Raw genomic sequence first — 19,688 nt, forward strand, 5'->3', positions numbered from 1 at the left:
AGAAGTGAGCTGTTGGATCAGTAACTAATTCTTACACTATTAGAGCGAGTTTCAATCGAGTGTCGTAAAACCAAAACCAAAGTAATTACTTTGGCCAATCAAAAAGGACAGGGACAATCCAGTACACCAATTAAAACTCGCAGTAATTACACGTAGCTGACACAAAGCGCGGGAAAACGGGCACGCGCAAGCCACGATTGGTTTTGGTTTCACTTCTGATTGGTTGAAAAAATGGCGCGAGAACTTTGAAGCAATCACTGAGTGAAGTAAGGCAAAACCAAAGCAATTTGCCAATTACTTTCGACACTCAATTAAAAAGCGCTCTATCTACTTTGATTAAAAATATTATAATACGCCCTCTTAATAAACACTATCGTTTAAGGACGTTCGCGCCAATTGTTTCTGCGCATCCTTACTGCGCAAGCAAATGCACACGCCACGTCATACACGAGCGCGCGCGCTAGGTAATAAAATGAGAAATGGTAGGGCAAAAGGCCATTGCTATAGCTTTGCCTGGATTTAACGGTCTTGGACGTTCGGTGACCCCTATTTTTCTTTCCAGAAACGGATTTTATTTACAATTATCTCCACGTTGTCCAAAAATGAACAAAAAAATCAATGTGGGAAGTTAAAAAATTTTCAAGATTTCTGCTCACGGGAGATCAAATCCTGCCATCTTGCGGTGGCAAGGCGCGTGAAACTGTGGTCGCTAAATGCGAACTTGATCTTTAAGGAACCTCACCAGTTGACTAAATTCACTTAATAAGTCCACTTAAACAATATTTGGCAGAGAAGATTTCACTTCAAAGATTTAATTGCAATATATTTGGGTTTACAGACACTGGCCTTATTCGCTAACGAAGCCCGATTTTGTCACATTTTGGGTGTTTTTCCGGGCATGTTCTCTCCAAAACGAAGTCGGTGACCCCCCATTTTTTTTACATTTCTGACATAACTAACTCATCATCTTACAGTGGTAAAAGTTTCAGAAAAAAATCAATGTTGAAAAATTTTCTTGCGAACGTCCTTAAGTGACCTTCACTAGTTTGCCTGAATTTGGCATAAGTCAAGTTCCAACAAAATAGATGGCAGCTGCAACTAGCGTGTGTATCATATGTCACTGAAGTGAGCTGAATCAGATAACGTTCTTAAACTAACTTTCTTGTGCTTGTTGCAGTTCACCTCAGTTTAAATGAAATAAAAATTATTATTATTATTGGTCAACCAACCTGAACAATTCGCTCAAACATGTGTGCCAAAGGAAGATAGGAGAGATGCACATCAGAGTCACTAACATCAAGCCCACACTGCAAAAAGGCAAAAACATCCATTTGTAAAAAAAAAAAAAAAAAATTGTAATTTCTGCCTCACCACAGATGATTGCAAATATTAAGGTCGACTTTGACAATATTTCCTGTATGCCAGACAGTTAACCACACTAAGACTGTATGCTTGGGATATGAGAATCACGTGACATTTCCTGACTTCTTATACAATGTACATTCCTAACCAGTAACAAAAGAAAAATCCTGGGTTATCTTCACCTACAAATGTGAGAAAAGACAGACATTCGATTCGGAAAGTAACTCGTTTTGGCGTTCTGCCATAGATTTGGAGTATAAAGGCCTTTTTACACCTTGATTTGAAGACGACAAGCCGTTGCGTGACTGTGTCAAGTACCTCCATTATTAAGTTTCTTTAAAATTCAAGAATTTAAACTCCTCTTGCGAATTTTGGCAGTGGTGTAAAGCAAAAGGTCCGTGTTGCAGTCCCTCGCTCTTCTGAATTTCCTCTTTGTTTTCATTTACAAAAATGTTTCTAAAAAAGAAATCAGTTTGGTTTGGAACTTATTTGTATCTTAGATGTGGGGAAATAGTTTGTGGCTTACTGTCCTCGACAAAAGGGGATGAGAGAAAATAGTCAATTTTACAGTTGCTTGCTCAGTGACCTAGCCTATGAATGGCTGCGAGGCTGCCGGTGTCCTTGCATTGATACAGACCTCACTGATTTTTATCGTGTAAATTGTGTTGTTGTAATTCTAATTAGTCTACATTAACATTAGAAAAGCAAAAAGATTTGTATCAAAACAGGGTCACCGGCAGCCTCGCTTCCATTCTTAAGGCAGGTAACTCATACAACACTGTAAAATGGTATATTGTCTGGATACCAATTCCGAGTTCCCTTGGTGTATTCACTTTGATTTTTTTTTCTCTTGGTAAAGTCTCTGCTTACGAGCCAGAAGGCCCATCAGGCCGTTCGCTTATCTCCGGTTTCCGTAGCATGAAGCGACTAGGATTATTTCTACTCCCCCCTGGATGGGATGCTAGTCCATCGCAGGGTTACCACGAGCATTTCGTCGGTACCCATTTATACACCTGGGTGGAGAGAGGCATCGTGAGAGTAAAGTGTCTTGCCCAGTTGTTAATTGCCTAAAAAAACATAGGCAACTTTTTAGTTAGAAGCGCGCTCAAAACTAACGAGCAACCCGGCACTTTCAAATGCGCGAGCTCACGATGCAAAACTTGTCTTTTCATTGTTAACACTAGCAAAATATTGGGACCTAAGTGATCTGTTAAGATCACAGATCGTTTCACATGTACCTCCGCAAATGTCATTTATTGCATAACCTGTACGTTATGCAATAAATTATACATTGGTGAGACAGGTAGATGACTAGGTGACCGACTCCGCAAACACCTTCGCGATGTTGAGAAAAATGACAAGGATGCATCTAAGCCAGTCGCTCGTCATTTTTATCTGCCTAACCACTCCCAAAAACACATGGCTATCTGCGGCCTTTCCCTACATCTAGGTACGACGGAAAGCCGCAAGAATCTGGAACAAAAATTCATCTTTCAAATCGGCACCCTTAATCCTCACGGTATTAACGAACGCTTTTCATTTAACTAATATATTCCTATTTTTCACGTTGTCATGTTACCACCAATAGCGTAGCTCCTACTCTACTATAAAAACTACACGTAACCCATAATCCCTTGATTCGCTCTGACGAAGGGCTAACGCTCGAAACGTCAGCTTTTAGAATCTCTGTACGGTGGCCAATTTACATTATCAACTCCGTTGATAAAACCAAATTTTTGTGTACATTATTAAACTTATTTGCCAAAGGTGAAGTGAATGTTGGTGAATATTTACTGAGACGTAGTCGAGGTAAATATTCCCCAATAGTTACTAAGCCTGAGGCGAATAGTTATTTTAGACTGTGTAATTTTCAGCGGTTAATATCAAGAAAGCACAAAACAACGGGCTAAAACAAGATAAAAAGGCATGAAAAGTGCTTGATTGGCTTAGCAGCCGCCCCACCAAAATGTGAATAGAACACTATAAATTCTTATATTCACCGCTGAAAATTATACTAAAACTCAATAGTACACACTGAACCGTTTACTAATACATGCAACTAAAGAACCAATTAAACCTTGGTCAGTTGATTAAAAGACAAATCTAATTGATAAAATCGATTGATGAAACATTCTTAATTTCATTACAAATAAATTGCCACCAAGTTAAATTGATCTGACAGATTTCACAAATACTGTACCTTTTCAAAAGTATGCACAATGCCAGCCATCGCTGCGGTTATGTTTCCATGAGTCGTCAACACTCCTTTGGGGTTCCCTGATTTAATTCCAAAATATATGATAAGTTTAAAAAAGAGGGGAGGGAAGTGTGCACTGCTAGAAAGCTGAATTCACCAGTAAAATTTCCCACAACTGATTTACTTAAAACATGAAAGATATCCATGAAATCTGCACACTTTTACAACATGGATTACATTTTTTAAACACATTCCTAGCCAAATATTTTTTGTGCCCAAACGTTCAGCTCACATACAATGGAACCTCCATTAAGCGGCCACCCTCCATTAAGCGGCCAGCGATCAAAGTCCCAAAATAATTGTAGAATAATATTGTAAATCAAACCTCTATTAAGTGGGCACCTCTATTAAGCGCCTGTGGCCACCTTTTGGCTGCTCAGATAAGAGTTCTCCTATTGTTTTCACTTCCATTAAATGGCCACCAAGAGTTAAATACGCTTAGTTTGGCTTTTCAGCAAGAAACTAAATAATAATGGACCTGTAATGCAACATTTAAGTTACACGGATTAATTGCCACCTTTTCCGGTTACAAAATCAACTCAGTTTACGCCAAAGTTTAGATTGCTCATGTTAAGTTGGGAGAACCTCATCTCAACATTTTGAGGAGTATGTTTTTTTCTAACAGACTGAGTACTGTATTTTTGTTTGGTATTAGAGCTGTCTCTTGTGCAAAAGTTGTCAAAGTCTCTAGATAAAGGTGTTTGTTTTAGAATAAAGTGAAGTTTCTACTAAAGATTATGCTAATTTCTGACAAACCTATTAAAGCAGCCAACTTCCATTAAACTGCCAACAGCCATTACCCTGAGGGTGGCTGCTTAATAGAGGTTTCACTGTACAGTTATAATTTCACTTTCAATATTAACAATGTTAATCAAAGACGTTTTTACTAGAAAACCTCTTGACTGAAATGTCAAGGTGAAAAACGAGAAGTAAGGGTCCACCAATTTCCAAATGTATTGCCATTGGATCAATGCATAGATCAACACACTTTACTCATCTCGATTTAAAGTTTTTACCCACGCGCTTTCCAGGGGAAATCCCAGAGGTTAGCTTTTGGCTTAGTCTTTTTTTCTTGCATTCAGTCTTGAATCCCACTCAAGCTTGTAAAGTGCATGTGCAAAATTAACCAAAAGCGCATATATACATGGCATGGTTGTGCAATGGCTGATTCATCTTTTATAGCGCATGTGCAAAGTGGGAGATGAGGACAACACCAAACTAAAGCTCTATCACTATTCCACTGGACATTCTCCACAACACAAATAATACATGTATTTAGATGATTAAAACTAACCTGTTGTCCCACTTGTATAACATACCACTGCAATATTATCTGGTTTGGGAGGCTACACATGACAGGGAAAAAAAACACCATAATTATAATAAAAATGGCAGGGAAAATTTTGGATGTAAAGTAGAACTATTACCAGTATTTACAATAAAATTGATGCTAAGACTAAATTGTCCTCGTTTCTTGTTCAAGGTTCCAATCATCAGCTGGAAACACAACTCAGTCATCAGTTTTTCAGTGTTAAAAGAAGTGGTCTTGGATGAAAAATTTGCGCTCATCCATTTTCTATAATAGTTATATATGCTACATCACACACATTTAAAATGTTATCATAAGATTCTTGTCTGACCTTCTTCTCATGTCTGTTATTTTTTCCAAGCTCCTAAAGGGGGAAAGTAACAAATTAGCTTTCTACCAAAAGGCCTCGATCATCCAGCAAAAACTCTCAGTTCTAATTAATAAAAAATATTAAAAAGACTTTTTCTGAAGCATCACAGTGCAAAACTTTGTATTTCAACACCTCTATTAATTAACAGCAACCCTACTTTCAAAAGCACTGGACATTTAAATTTATTTATTGTAAAGTATTTTGCATTATGAAGATGCCAAAATGTTAACTGTTTTCATAACATTTCAAAGCTCCTAGAACACTGCATTATAGATAGACAAAACTATGATGTTGCAGTGACCAGTCGATCAGTTTATGGGACTGATTCTTTTGGGTGTGATTGTTTTGTGGCAACAAATTAATATTGTGATACCAGTACTCTCTACATACATGTCACGTCTCCAGTTTTTGGACTCAATCTCCATCTCTCCAGCCGAGAAAGCAAACTCTCCAGCTGAACTTGGGTTAATATATATCAAATAAATTATTGTTCCACAAATGGAAAGCTGGTTGAGATCTGAGAAATCAGCGAGAAATATGGACCCCTCTGCTGACAGCTCATCTCTTCTCCTCTTTCATTGTTATTGTAACCTGATTAAGATGTGTTATTAAACAACCTCAGAATTCAAGAAAAGTGATTTAGGAGAAATCAGATTTACATGTAGACGTTTTTGCAGGGGAGCATATGCTCCGAGACCCCTCTAGAAGGCTCATACCTTTACTGCTCGCTTAGTCTGCGTGGCAGGCGTTCAAAGGGGACAGAAAGGGAGAACCAGCCGGAGAACAAGGAGGTCGCCAAAGGAAGAAGGGAAAGGAATGCCTGCAAGGATGCTATTGTTTTTCCCATTTTTTTGTGCAAAAATCGTGATTGGCCGAGCCTAGAGTTAAATGTAATAAATTAGAAACAATGTTATAGTCTTACCTCTAAGTCCGTAAAAGAAATGATTTTAACTCCCATTTTATCTGCAACAACCTTCTCTTCGTCAGCGACAGCAGCACCAATCTTAACAATATTTTTCAACTTGGGGCATTTCTTAGCCTCTTCCAAAAGAATTTTTAGCTTGCTCTCATCACAAATGATTGTTGTCATTTGAGCTGAAAAAATAAGTTTTACAACATCCAGGTCCACTCAAAATCCCTTCCCCTAGCGTACTTTACTCTGTCCCGGGGGGACCAGCAGCAAAGCCTGGAACTGAGTTTACATGATCGCCCCAGTTAAGAAATTTGACCGAGTGAGAATAAGTACCATTTTTTTTCATTTATAAACAAACAGAAAACAGATCAATATTACAGGAATAACCGCCGCCAGGAAACATTGAAACAGGGAAAATTCCATAAGATAAACGGGTTATATATACAGGAGAAAGGATTTTACCTTTCGACACACCCATCCGAAAAATTGGTTTTTGCCCTGAGCGGGACTCGAACCCACGCCTCCCTGATTACTAATCGGGCATGCTAAGCCACTACACCATCAAGGCTACCACGCTGGCAATGCAGCAGATTAATGAGATGACTTAGCAGCGTGGGGATCCCTAGGGCCCAACTTTCCTTCACTTGAGTGTGTATCCTTGCCTCTAAAACCCCTGACAGGGTTTAGAACACATGAAAGTTAGAAATTTCGAGGCAAACTATATACCTGTATAATTTATATAGTCTATACCTTTCATTTGCCTCGAAATTTCTAACTTTCATGATAAACGGGTTGTTTCATTCGTAACATTCTTTCGACAGTTATGAGGCATATAACACTTGGGACAAATACTTTAATGAAAATTCAAGCCTATCTTGAAAAGAATCTTCCCTACTAGGACTTTGCAGTGGCAGTTGTGGAAGAGTCCATGGTTTTTACTTTAACTGTCTGAATGGGGTAATTAGAATCAGTAAGAAAAAGTGGAAAGCTAGAATAATATCATTTCCCAGGTCAAGTGGCTGCTGACACCGCGAATGATCTCCGTTCTGCAAACATAACTGGTCACGTTCTCGAGATGATATGCAGAAGGCGTATCCACAGATTCAGAATGAACAGAAACAAAGTGCTCAAATTCTGTACTGCTGTAAAGAAAAGCTAAGAGCAAATAAACAATACCAAAAAGCGAATTCATATTTCACAGTCAAATCACCACGAACAAAAACACAATTATCCTTGGGTAGTTAACACACGGCTTCCTCGCATGTTGAGCATGCTCCTAACGGTTATCAAATGATTGACAGATTTCTTTACTGGGCAACCATGGAAAGCCCAAAAGTGGCAAAGATCAAAGGCAGCTGCTAGCGCCCCATGACTCTGTCTAACGCCAGACAATAGACCTACAGTAATCAGCTAACTCAATGTTGCACCCAATTCACACCCTTTGGGAATAACGCGTTTTGTTCCAGGTATTCCATATCATTTAAATTGAAAGATACTATAGCTGAAACAACCCAAGCGTTAACAAAAATGTAAACGTTAGGCCTAAACACTGTTCTTTAGATAATATTAAGCCTTAAAGCTTAGCATTTTGTAAAGGTTTGGGTTGTTTCAGCTATGGTACCCCTCACCCCCTACCCCTGGAATAGACATGCCGTGGGGAGGGGGGGGGCATCAGGGTGAAAGGGTCAAATAACTGAACCATCCATTAATACCCTGCAAGCAGTGGTTTCTGACCCCTAGACCATATAACACAATGAAGGAAAGACAGAAATCAATGTTCAACCAATTAAATTAATGATAATTTATCAATAATAATAGTAATAATAATAATAATAATAATAATAATAATAATAACCATATTATTATTATTATTATTACTGATGCCTTGAATCTGCTCAGAGCCGCTGCCCACCGGTCTTCAACCACGGAAGAATGAATTTAACCTTTTGTGTACACTGGTAAAACCAGAATGACCCTGGGTGAGGCCTTCACGCAATAATAATAATTATTACTAACTCTGTGCCTGATACAAACAAAACTTACCACAGTTTGTGCGATTGCAATGGCCTGTATTTTCAGACTTCAAAACACAGTATTTCATGGCAACAGCAAAGCGTTATGCAAGATTTATAGCCTTGCATATTGTTATTTCAATTCAAATTAATTCGAAATGCTTTTTACCTTGGTTGACAATGTAGATACAAGCATCTGGGCCTAATGTATCGTACAAAGGAACTATTGACAGTGAGTAAAGGTTGCATGCCTGCTCAGCAATCACCCACTGAAATGGAAAGAAGAGGAACAAGAAAACTGCATGACCGAAGTTGTAATGGGTGAAGTTTCTTTACAAAATCTGGAACAAAGGTCCAGATAAGAGACATGAGCATGACAGGTCAAAAACAAACAAAATTGAGTAGTAATAGACCTCAGAAATTGAACTGCAAGTGACCCAACAGTTGGTGTTTCCAAAAGACATTTTTCTTCTAAAATACATTCAATAATTACCGGTATGTGGAATGCTGCCAAAGTATAGTGTGGAATCTATAATTTACTCGACATGTCACTGTTAAGTTAGTGACTTTGAATTCGTCTCTTCAATTCATGAACAATCCCATATAGTAGTAAAATGGCCAATTTAATATTGCTAACAAGTTCAAGGTCCGAAAGTACCAAGGAAGTGTTGAACTTAGTCATTTCCCCAATGTTAAGCCTCTTCCTTATAATAGACAGCTAAATAGTGGCCATATCTAGCTAGCATTTTAGCTATGGGGTGGTGTCTAGTCTGAAATACCCAGTGAATCACTTCCTTACTGGGTTGTTTCTTTTTTTAAATCCCTCTTGAACTCGGTTCTTAATAGATTTCACTCCTAACAAATTTTACTTAGATGCAAGCAAAATGTCTTGTTGAGATTTGCCCGAGCCAAAACAATGCAGCCCGCCAAGTATTTCTGCAACAAATTGGAACATTGTTTGGTTTACCAGCTTGGGCATCATTCAATAAAGTGAAAATGAATAAAATAAATGTATGCCTTTGAAGTGCAGGTTAAACATCGTAGATGAAATTGCTTAAATTGTCTAGGTACTAAGTGTGAAGATCGTTTCTCCCCTTCATCTTCAATAAAATGTATCTATACAGCAAACTCTCCCAGAATATTCTGAAATCTAAATCCCTTAACAGCAACAATAAAAGTCCCAACTCTACACTAGATTGAGATAATAATTATTAGTTTTAGTCTCGAGACAACACTTACAGTATGTCTAGATATGCATATATTTAGATGCATGCCCAATTTCAATGTCTAAGCATTTGCTACCTTTAATTTCCAACAAATAAATTAGATTAAAATGAAGCTTTTCATCTTTGCTTCAAGAACGGAGTTTAGAGCCAGGACACTTTGTGGCATTCTATATTCCTTGACTTGGGTGCTGCAAAGTTGAGAAGAAGGGCAAGGGGACGCATTGTGATACTCGTTAAAATCAGCACGCATCCAATTATACTTGACATGTATTCTGGACAAATATTCTCAGTCTGAGACAACAGTGTTATCCCCTAATCTAACATGTAAGTTTTGCTACAACCTCAATTCTATTTGGTGCATAAACACCAACAAATGTATGTCCACTGTCAGCAGGATGGCAGCCAATTTCCACCAAACCAGAACCAGTATTGAAGGATCTTTCAAGGACCTAATAAAGAAAAATGACAAGGACCCTCACAGTCAATTCAAGTCATTCAATTCGTGTTGACCAGGTTGGGCACAGTGGTGAGAGCTCACCTCCCACCAACGTGGCCCAGGTTTGATTCCTGGACACGACGGCATAAGTGGGTTGAGTTTCCGTTGGTTCTCTACTCTGCTCCAAGGGTTTTTCTCCAGGTTCACGGGATTTTCCCCCTCAGCGAAAACCAAAGTCATACATGGTCCGTATACCCGCAGCCAGAAGTATCATTATAGTGTGCTTTCGGTTCGACCTTGTTGAGCTGCATCGTTGCTGCTGTACTAACTTGCAACGACGATTAGCGTGACAGTATTATTAATATTCTTATTATTATGCACCACTTAAGAAATTATCATTTGAATCAGATTTTCATATCTTTGTTGTCCCAATTTTATATTTCAAATTTCAGTAGTATTATCGCAGATCTGTATATCAAAAGAACTGTCACAAGGCCTCAAATTTGTATGAAAACCACACTTGAAAGCTTTTGATTGGCACAGAGACTCATTCGTTACATCATTTTAGTAAGACTACCACAAGACTAACTTTCATTCAAAGTGCTACTATGACCAAAAAAGAATTATTCTTATTCTCCTTTTGAATTCAAAAAATATGTTAACTAAACATCAAGTGACCCAAGACACCAGGCCCCAGTCGTTCAAAAAGTGGATAACACTATCCACCAGATAAGTCACTTATATCCATTGAATAGTGCAATTGGTTTTGCTATGACTTATCCACTGGTTAGTGATTTATCCGGCGGATAGCGCAATCCATCGTTTGAACAACTGGGGCCTGGGGCCCATTTCTCGAAAGTCCCGAAAACTTTTCGGGCCCGAAAAGCCATTAGAGAAATTGCCAACCGCTGTTTTAGAAAGCCGATCTTTTAACATGTTTTCAAGGCAACAAAAACAAAAATAACTGCGAAGTTTGGCGAATTAAATCCTCTCCGTTCTTGAGATACAAAGGGAATTGTGACACCCGAAAACGCCCCGTGAAGTTTCGGGACTTTTGAGAAACGGGCCCCTGGTTATTTTATTAAACTGGAATTTTCCTATTTATTGGTCTGCCATTCTCTATTTTCGAATTCCCCACAATACACTTTGTTTGCCCTCCAAATTTTGCATAAACCATTGTTTTTAAATGCTCTTGGGAATATGCAGTGTCCTCAAGAGCATTTGAAAACAATAGTTTATGCAAAATTTGGGGGGCAAACAAAGTGTATCATGGGGAATTCGAAAATAGAGAATTACTAACTTTATCATCACAAGAGAGCTGGATTGAGCAGAAAATGACGTCAAAGACACAATGATTTAAGAACATTTGCAATGAGTGTGTGTGGCTGAATTAATATTCAACACAGGAATTTCAGGCTTTCAGACTTTTAAACTTGTGTTTTGCATTTATATTTAAGCCTCATTTACCCTCTGAAGTCCAATTGGTCACTTTTGAATTTGAGTAATGGCAGACTGTGAAATCCAAACCTTACACTAAAAGTAAACTGCCTTTGTTAACTAAAGCAAACACACACTCAAAATCTGAAGAAAAAAAGGAACAGTCACGGTTTTTTGATAATAAAAGCAGTACTTTTAGGACAATACCGGTAATGAAAAATGACCTAAACAGTAAATTCAATCTTTTGAAAGTGATACTTGGTACCCAAAAATATACCTCACCTCATTATAAGTTAGCCAGACATAAGGCCCCCCTGGACGGATGCGATAACCCAAACAAGGCTTATCCCCTGGAAACAAAAGGAATTTAGAAAGTTGCAAGTGAGTGATTTAAATTAATTTTTTTATCACATAGGGGAAAAAATTACTGAATGCTGATTGACTGAGATGGAGGGCATTTTTTCTTAATCACACAGGCACTTTTGGAAATGAAGAGGACATTCATTACTTGATCCTGATTGGTTAACAGTTGCCTATCCAAAGCAAGCAAAGTTACAAGAGATTCTTCTTCAAGATTCTGAATCTGATTAAGCTGCTTTGTCCACATGTAAAATACAGTTTATTAAACGCTATTTCTGTTGACAGCATAGATTTATTTAATTAAACTCTAGCCGAATGAAAGCATGTTAAGTTGATTGTCATTAGTCGCAGCATTGAACGGGCTTCCCTCAATAATTTTGCCCTTTATGTTATAAACATGCAATCACAATGTGCCCTCCTGCAATTAAGGATTAATTTCACTTGTATTTTCAAAGTTTTCCAAATTGCCCTTGTCGCCAATTTTGTGAAAACTTTGAAAATACGTGTGAAATTAATCCATAATATTATTGCCCTCCGGCCAATGCCATTACATATATAAATAATGTTTTACATCGTTCTACATGATTGCCAGTCAATAAGTGTTTTGTTATAATTCCCAATGCTTTCAAACTTTTTGTTTGAAAGCATTTACTGTTACACTGCCACATGGCATCTGACAGGATGCGGCGATGCGGATCCGCATAATTCACTGAAATTATCCGCATCTTCCGCATAATTCCGATATTTTCCGCAAAAGAGAGAAGAAACACCTGATATTAGTGATAAAGCAGCTCCTTAACATCCTCAAAAACATAAAAGCCAAAGAAATTGACAGTTTTGAAACGCTTATTTTCCTGAACATTGAAGTTCGCAAGATGAAAGTTCGTAAGAAAGATCGTAAGCAGTTTCCGCGCATTTTTTCGCCAATGAGCCTGGACACTAGTTTTTGTTCCTACAATGCTTCCCATTGGACGAGAAACAGTTACACTTCAGCAAATGACGTGACTGATAAGAAACTAAGGGCGCGTTCGATTGACCGTATTCCGGAATAGGAATACATGGAATAGAAGTTAGAAATCCTTCGTTTTTACGGAGATTCACATTAAAATTATCAAACACCTTCTAAAATGCTATTTTAAACATATCTTTATTATCCTCGTTGCTTCAAAAGCGCCAGACATACCGTTTTAAATCATCACTCCACGTATTCTTATTCCGGAATAGGGTCAATCGAACGCACCCTAAGTCAATGATCGAGGGAATGGATCGTGCTCCAAAGGTATTACAATTTTGCTCCATTATCTCCAAATTGAAACAAAATTCATGACGAGAAACAAAATAATTTTTTATCGCTTTATTTATTTTACCAAAAGTTGCGGCAAAATCCCAACTGCTAACCCTTTTATTTCAACGGTGAAAGCTGGTTGCAAATTGGTGACTCCTCCATGTATTTTAATCACAAAGGGCAAAAATTCAGTCACAAATGCGATTGTATTGGTTGCAATTTCGATTACGGATTTACCGTAAGCATGTAAATACATTGGACAGGCCTAATTATTAGTTTTATAACTTGTTTAAATTTCCGCATAATCCGGTGTAATTTCCGCATAATCAACGCATGTTCCGCATAATATGGCCAAAAATTTCCGCGTAATCTTTAATTTTTTTCCGCATCCTATCAGAAGCCATGGACTTACAGTAGCTGCCGCAATTTTCCCTTTCGCAAACAAGCGATGCCATTTTGACGAGACTTAATCTAGGACTATAGATTAGCAGCCTGTGTCACTTAGAATTTAAAAAAACTGACAAAAAAGCTTTAGAAAAAAATAAGAAAAAGTTGACCACACGATGTCGAACTTGGTTCAACGTCTTGAGAGCAAATGCACTTAACCTCTTTACTACCGAAACAACAGCTTCAAAATTGGCAATTTTGAAGTATTTAAAGCAAGCTATCCTAACAATTTATTGAAAGCTACTGTAACCTAATAAAAAGGCTTGGTTACTAAGAATGGCATCGACCGAATGGCATTGCTTGTTTACAAAAAGGGAAATTAGCTTGTTACTGCCATGAGAGCAGAATTTGGCGTGGTTTCAAGATTAAGGTACACAACCTAATCACATGTGAGTGAAAAGTTCAAGTTGTTGTTTCCCTAGTTTATGCATTTTGTTTGCTTTAAGGAGTAAGTGAGTTTCACCCAAGGCCATGTGACGCATTCTTCTCCATTATTTGGAAAACGTCTCTGAGTTGACAGATATAACAAAAATACTTATTTAGCCCAGTTGCAATAATTGCATGCAGACGACTATTTAACTATGAAGGTATGTTATGATCTCTCCATACAACAAGAAACCCCACTCTTTAAGTTTTCAAAAGCACCCATAAAAACTATGCAATGACATCAGTTGCAAATTTGAAATGCATCAATTCATTCAGTGCAAGCTTTAAGGTTAACGGCTGCATAATAATCTAATCCTACCTGACATGTTTACTCCACGCATGAAAGCTTCATGAACAGTGGTGATGTCATCAAATAGTCTATCAATAATCTTTGTACTTAAAGAGCCCATTCTGGCTCCATCTTCGCCCTGAAATTCATTGTAGTAAAAAATACAAACTGGCTCAAAAGCATGAAATAGTATGAAATACAACTTACTGAGCCAAAAGCCACCGCAAGCATAGCTTATTGTTTTTGGCCCTGTTTTTAAACCGAAGTAAAGAAAAATGTTTGCATAACAAAGCAAAGATAAACTTGTGTGTTAAGCCACTGATAGGTAAACCTTGCTCACTGTTTACAAAGAGTCACTTTATTGCTTGCCTTTAATTAATTGACAAGTGTTTTTTAAAGTCTGTATCTAGTTACTGTTATACATAGCTCTTTGGGACACAACACCACCCACGAGTTCCAAAGTTCAAAGAAATCCTAACAAGGAAGTGGTACTTACTACCACCACTGATAAACGAAATTTTCAAGGAGCTGCCCATAATGTCATGAGATGGGCATTCACTCAATTGTGAGAGCAAAATGATAAGAAAGGCGACAAAAAAAGGCCACGTTCTCCCCAGTCCTGCAGGCCTGTCGACCCCAATTAACACTAGATCATTGGTATTAAAAAGACAAAATTTTCAGGTAAATGAAAACTGTATCATCTACACAAGACCAAAAACTATCAAATAACAACAACAACAAAAAACAGATAAACTGCAGAATATCGTCCCGGCCACCTCTTTGCATATGAATGGCTTGCATTGTTATAATTATTATTCTCTCGTTCCATCCTCAAAGGATGCCATTAAAATATTGCGCTAGGGTATTCTGAAGTTAAAAATCTAAAATGGGCTAGTTTTTGCCAGTGTATCATCCCCCTTTAGTAAAGCCAACTGAGACTATTCAAAGTTTTGTACTAAGTTATTCCCAAAGGAAACAGCTGCACATCAGAGGAATTCGTATGTTTGTTCAAGGACCTTCAAAGCTAAACTATCTTGTTCCAAAACTGGTCCCACGTGCAATGCACTGGCAGCCCCTCCCCTACAATAAACAAACAAGGGAAAAACGGGCGCAATTATGTAATCGAGGTACACTTCGTATTTTACTAATACAAGGTGGCTAAATTTTTACATCGAGTATAATTGTTTTGACCTTGCCTCCCCTATAAATCAAGTGAATTTTACTTGTGTTTATTAATTTAAGCTTACAATACGAATCAAGCCAAGCTTATAAGTAACTTAATTAATTAATCAACAAGTTTCTATCTGCACAACTTTGCGTACACACTGATGTTTTTCTATTAATGTAGTCGTAATACTTGCCGGTAATTCGTAGGATTGTCTGTTCACATCGACAGGACATGGTTGTGGAGTTGGTCGAGAATAAAGATAATATGCTGAGGTGACTGCAAATGCACCCAAAGCTGCTACCACGGCTGGGTCGCTCAGATATGTCAAAACTGACTCCTTCGCTGGGTAACTTGCCATCTTTTAACTTTAATTTGCTACAAATGAAATGAGCAATTGGAAAAACTCAAATAATATGCTGAAAAAGAGTAAACTTATTTAAAATGCAGCGCATAGTTTTTTGCGAGGTTTCACGAAACGGAAGTTAGTCCGAGATACTTACGATGTTCCCTGCAAGAAATTGGACAGTTGTGCACGAAACATAAAACGATTCAATACAACTTCGCTTGTGCCTTGTGTGTCAAATATTGACCTTCAATAACCTTTTCAAATGGCATGAAAACTGGAAAGATGCCAAGAGTCTGACAGTTCCATATTTCCTGTTTGAAGGTCCGATCCCCAAGGGACACTCTTTAAATAACCCCAGTTCATCCAGACTGGTTTGGTCCTGTTCGTTGTTTGTTTTGCAAAGAGAAATCTGTCAACATTGTTCGAAAGAGTTAAAGCTTATCTCTCTGAAGATTTTTGTCTCACGAAGAAGATTTTCGGAAGTGCCACCAAACTTTATGCAGTCGTCTGTTGTTTGTCACGCGAGAAAATCCTTTGTTCCTGGACATCCATCTTTAAATATCAGGTTAACATCACATTTTCTCAAAGAAAGTGACAGTGGGGACAGACATGGTTACTTGCGCTGAGCAAACATCAGTAGAACGCTGGAACTTGTTTTCTGCAATAGCTGCAAATTTCGCAAACTCCCACACCGCAAACAGCACGGACAAATGATGTTGTCACAGTGATGTGTGTATCCCATCCGTACACATATCAGTTAGCAGATGTGTACCCCTCCAATAAATATGGTTGCCGCTGCGAGTGATAACCTGGAGCTGAGTGACCTGGTCTTTGCACAAACGGAGAAGAAAACTAGACGAGTATAATACATCTGTTGTTTGTACCGATATTTCGAAAGGCACTGCCCTTCTTCATCAGGATGTTACAAGTAATGGTCTTTGGCTAATGGGACGTTACAATTTGAACGAAAACAATGTTTGCAATATGATACAGTAAAAGTGTTCTCTAGCAAGCTTCTCTATCTTCATTTGAACGATATCACCAGATATTTAACAGATATTCCTTCACTGCTAGTGAACAGCCTTGCACTTGTCGTTCAGTTAAAATAGTTACACGCTGATTAGATCCTTCATCAGGATCCAGTGCTTTAGATTTTTTTGTTACGTTGGTCTTTGCTGCAGCAATTTGGTCTTAGGCCACTTTGATATCATGGCGGCTCCGTTGGCCACTGAAACACCAGCTCGGTAGCGCGACTGTTTTTACCCTCTTGTACTACCGAAAGAATTTGTTTCAATCGCATTAGTTTTCCACGACTAGAGGTGTAACTGTATCACATATGGAAAAACCGGAAGCCAATATTCTGAATTTTGTGCACACGCAGCCCAAGCTCGGTCTTTGTATGGGAAATGACAACTAACGACATCGTAAAAATTGCAAAGCCACAAACCCGGCTAAAACGGACACAGTTTGCCCTCCGATTGCACAGAAAAGACGAGGACAACTGTACGTAGAGGTAAGTGAAGTTTATTCCCATACAAAGTTAATCGTATACCGAGCTTAGGCTGCCTGTGCTCAAAGTTCAAAATATTCGCTTCCGGTTTTGCCATATCTGATACAGTGTGGAAACTAATGCGATTGAAACAAATCTAATTAGTGAAAGTTAGTGAAAGTTACGCCTCTTTTATTGCTAATGTAAATAAACACTCTACGGCGTGGGAATATCTATGTACACGCCGAATTCAATCAACTATTCGGAAAGGAAACCATAGAAAAACTACTGTATTTATCTTAATTTAATGTTGGATTGTTTTGGCAAGTTTCGAGGATATGACGTTCGGGACAAATCCTTGTTTAGAATGGACGACTCATCTATCATTAAATCAGTGAAGTCAGAATACAGAGTTCGTTCTGCAGAAAAGATGACTCAATACTTGTTTGAAGCCATGTTCTTCAACAAATTCCCCTTCTTCTCGAAGGCAACTATCCATAAATAATCGTTTCACCGAAGCGATGGCGTTTGATTTGGGTGACTCGTATCCTTTAAGATTATGTACCAGTCAAATCGAAGCTTCAACATCCCTGCCGGGCAGACCCCGGGCATTTGACGCCTTTTCCTGCCCGCGGGAGGGAATTTTGTCATCTTACTCTTCCTGGAGGCGGGGCATTTGATCACCACTCATAGGGGATGGGGAATTTGATGGCTAGACTCAATTTCATGTTACGTTTCCACGTGGGTTGATAAGATTGCGAATAGTGGCAAATTGGGTCAGATTGGTTGAAAACCCCGGGGGGGGGGGGGGATTCCCATATGAAACAGACGGGGATGTTCGTCGTCTCGCTTAGGGGTGTAAATTTTGGATTTTGGTCTCGCCTAGGGTGTTCAGGGCAAAGCGCCAATATTTTAAGCCACCAAGGTCTCGTTTAGGGTTCCGGGAAGAAACACAGAATTACGCGAAGAGAAACTGAAGTCAAGTTTTCTTTTTAAGTTGTTTTTAGGGGTCAACATTTGCTTAAGCAACGCCCAGATTGGTCTCTTTTAGGGGTCACAAAAAGATTGAGCCACGCCCAGATGGTCTCCTTTAGGGGTTAAATTCAAAATTTCCGACGAGCATCCCCTTCTGTTCCATATGGGAGTCCCCCTCCCCCTCCCCCCCCCCCCCCCCCGATTGAAAACCAATGGCCTACACAAGCTTTGTTCATACCATTTTATATTATCTTTGAATACATAAATATATTAAATTGTATTTACAACATAAACAATAATGAAATGGTATATGAAATGAATCATATGAACTGCGAATATGAAATCAAGTGAAGCTATGATCTTCGCAGTTATGAACGCAATTTTTACAATTGCGTAGAGAAGCCTGAAAAATTTAGGACTTCAACGGGGTTTGAACCCGTGACCTCGCAATTCCGGTGCGACGCTTTAACCAACTGATCTATGAAGCCACTGACTTTGGGAGCTGGTCATTGGTGGGTTCTAATGGTCCCGTGAGGAATGAATCAATGATGAAATGGTATATGAAATGAATCATATGAACTGCGGATATGAAATCAAGTGAAGCGTCGCACCGGAATCGCGAGGTCACGGGTTCAAACCCCGTTGAAGTCCCGAATTTTTCAGGCTTCTCTACGCAATTGTAAAAATTGCGTTCATAACTGCGAAGGCACTTACGCTTTAGGCTCTACATTCTTTTTAACACTCTGTAACTCACTCAAATATGTATTTCTTGTCACTTAATCATATTTAATTATGCATGTTTCGCCTAGTTGTTATATAAGTCCTAACGGTTTTTCAAATATTTCGTAACTGACGATGATGTTTGTAACATCGAAACATGTCTTCGAAATTAAAAGATGTCGTAACTTTCTTAAAGATAACAATTTTTATTTAACTTTATATATGTAGATATTTATCTTATTTCTATTTTTAATTTAATGTATAGTAATGCAAGGCTGCTGCCTAAGAAAATTTTAAAAGAGGCCCTCAGAGCTAAACGCAGAGAACTTAGGAGCCCAACATACAGTACATGTATGAAGTGAAAGGTGTTGCTGTGAAAAATTAAGGCGCCCAGAGCTATTCTTTGGGAGCCCCAGGCTACCGGGCTCCTGTTAGGCAACAGCCTTGGTAATGGTTTATAGTTTAATTAACTTATTGTTACGCGCATGTGATCCTATTCATATGTTAACGCGCGCCAGGAGCCCATCACCTGGAGCGTGCAACTTACCTATTTTCGTGCAACGGCGTTTTCACAAGTAAGGTTATTTTTAGATACGCCTTTCCCGCGAATTAGTTTTCAAAAGCCAATCAGAAGCGGTGCATAATTAATAATAAACTGTTATTAATTATGCACCGCTTCTGATTGGCTTTTGAAAACTAATTCGCGGGAAAGGCGTATCTAAAAATAACCTTACTTGTGAAAACGCCGTTTCACAGACGCTGTATGGAAGTTGCACGCTCCGGGTGATGGGCTCCTGCGCGCTCGTTATAAATAATAAAGGTTGATTGATTGATTGATTGATTGATTGAACAAGAAGTAGT

At 38.5% G+C, this 19,688-nt stretch overlaps 1 protein-coding gene across 1 annotated transcript in view; it reads right to left on the reverse strand.

The window, feature by feature from the left end:
* LOC138033770 (long-chain-fatty-acid--CoA ligase 1-like) overlaps window positions 1–17,174 on the reverse strand; it is a 33,159-nt gene extending 15,985 nt beyond the window's left edge. Inside the window, exons 1-11 of the mRNA XM_068881586.1 lie at window positions 15,798–17,174; window positions 15,491–15,672; window positions 14,160–14,268; window positions 11,605–11,672; window positions 9,791–9,898; window positions 8,393–8,492; window positions 6,221–6,393; window positions 5,260–5,292; window positions 4,914–4,965; window positions 3,563–3,639; window positions 1,230–1,307 (exon numbers count right to left, since the gene is read on the reverse strand). Of these exons, the coding sequence (XP_068737687.1) occupies window positions 1,230–1,307; window positions 3,563–3,639; window positions 4,914–4,965; window positions 5,260–5,292; window positions 6,221–6,393; window positions 8,393–8,492; window positions 9,791–9,898; window positions 11,605–11,672; window positions 14,160–14,268; window positions 15,491–15,655 (963 nt within the window). The 5' untranslated portion in view covers window positions 15,656–15,672; window positions 15,798–17,174. The remainder of the gene's footprint in view (window positions 1–1,229; window positions 1,308–3,562; window positions 3,640–4,913; window positions 4,966–5,259; window positions 5,293–6,220; window positions 6,394–8,392; window positions 8,493–9,790; window positions 9,899–11,604; window positions 11,673–14,159; window positions 14,269–15,490; window positions 15,673–15,797) is intronic.
* Window positions 17,175–19,688: the final 2,514 nt, after the last annotated feature.

Source organism: Montipora capricornis, chromosome 14, assembly GCF_036669925.1.
Source record: "Montipora capricornis isolate CH-2021 chromosome 14, ASM3666992v2, whole genome shotgun sequence".
NCBI lineage: Eukaryota > Metazoa > Cnidaria > Anthozoa > Scleractinia > Acroporidae > Montipora > Montipora capricornis.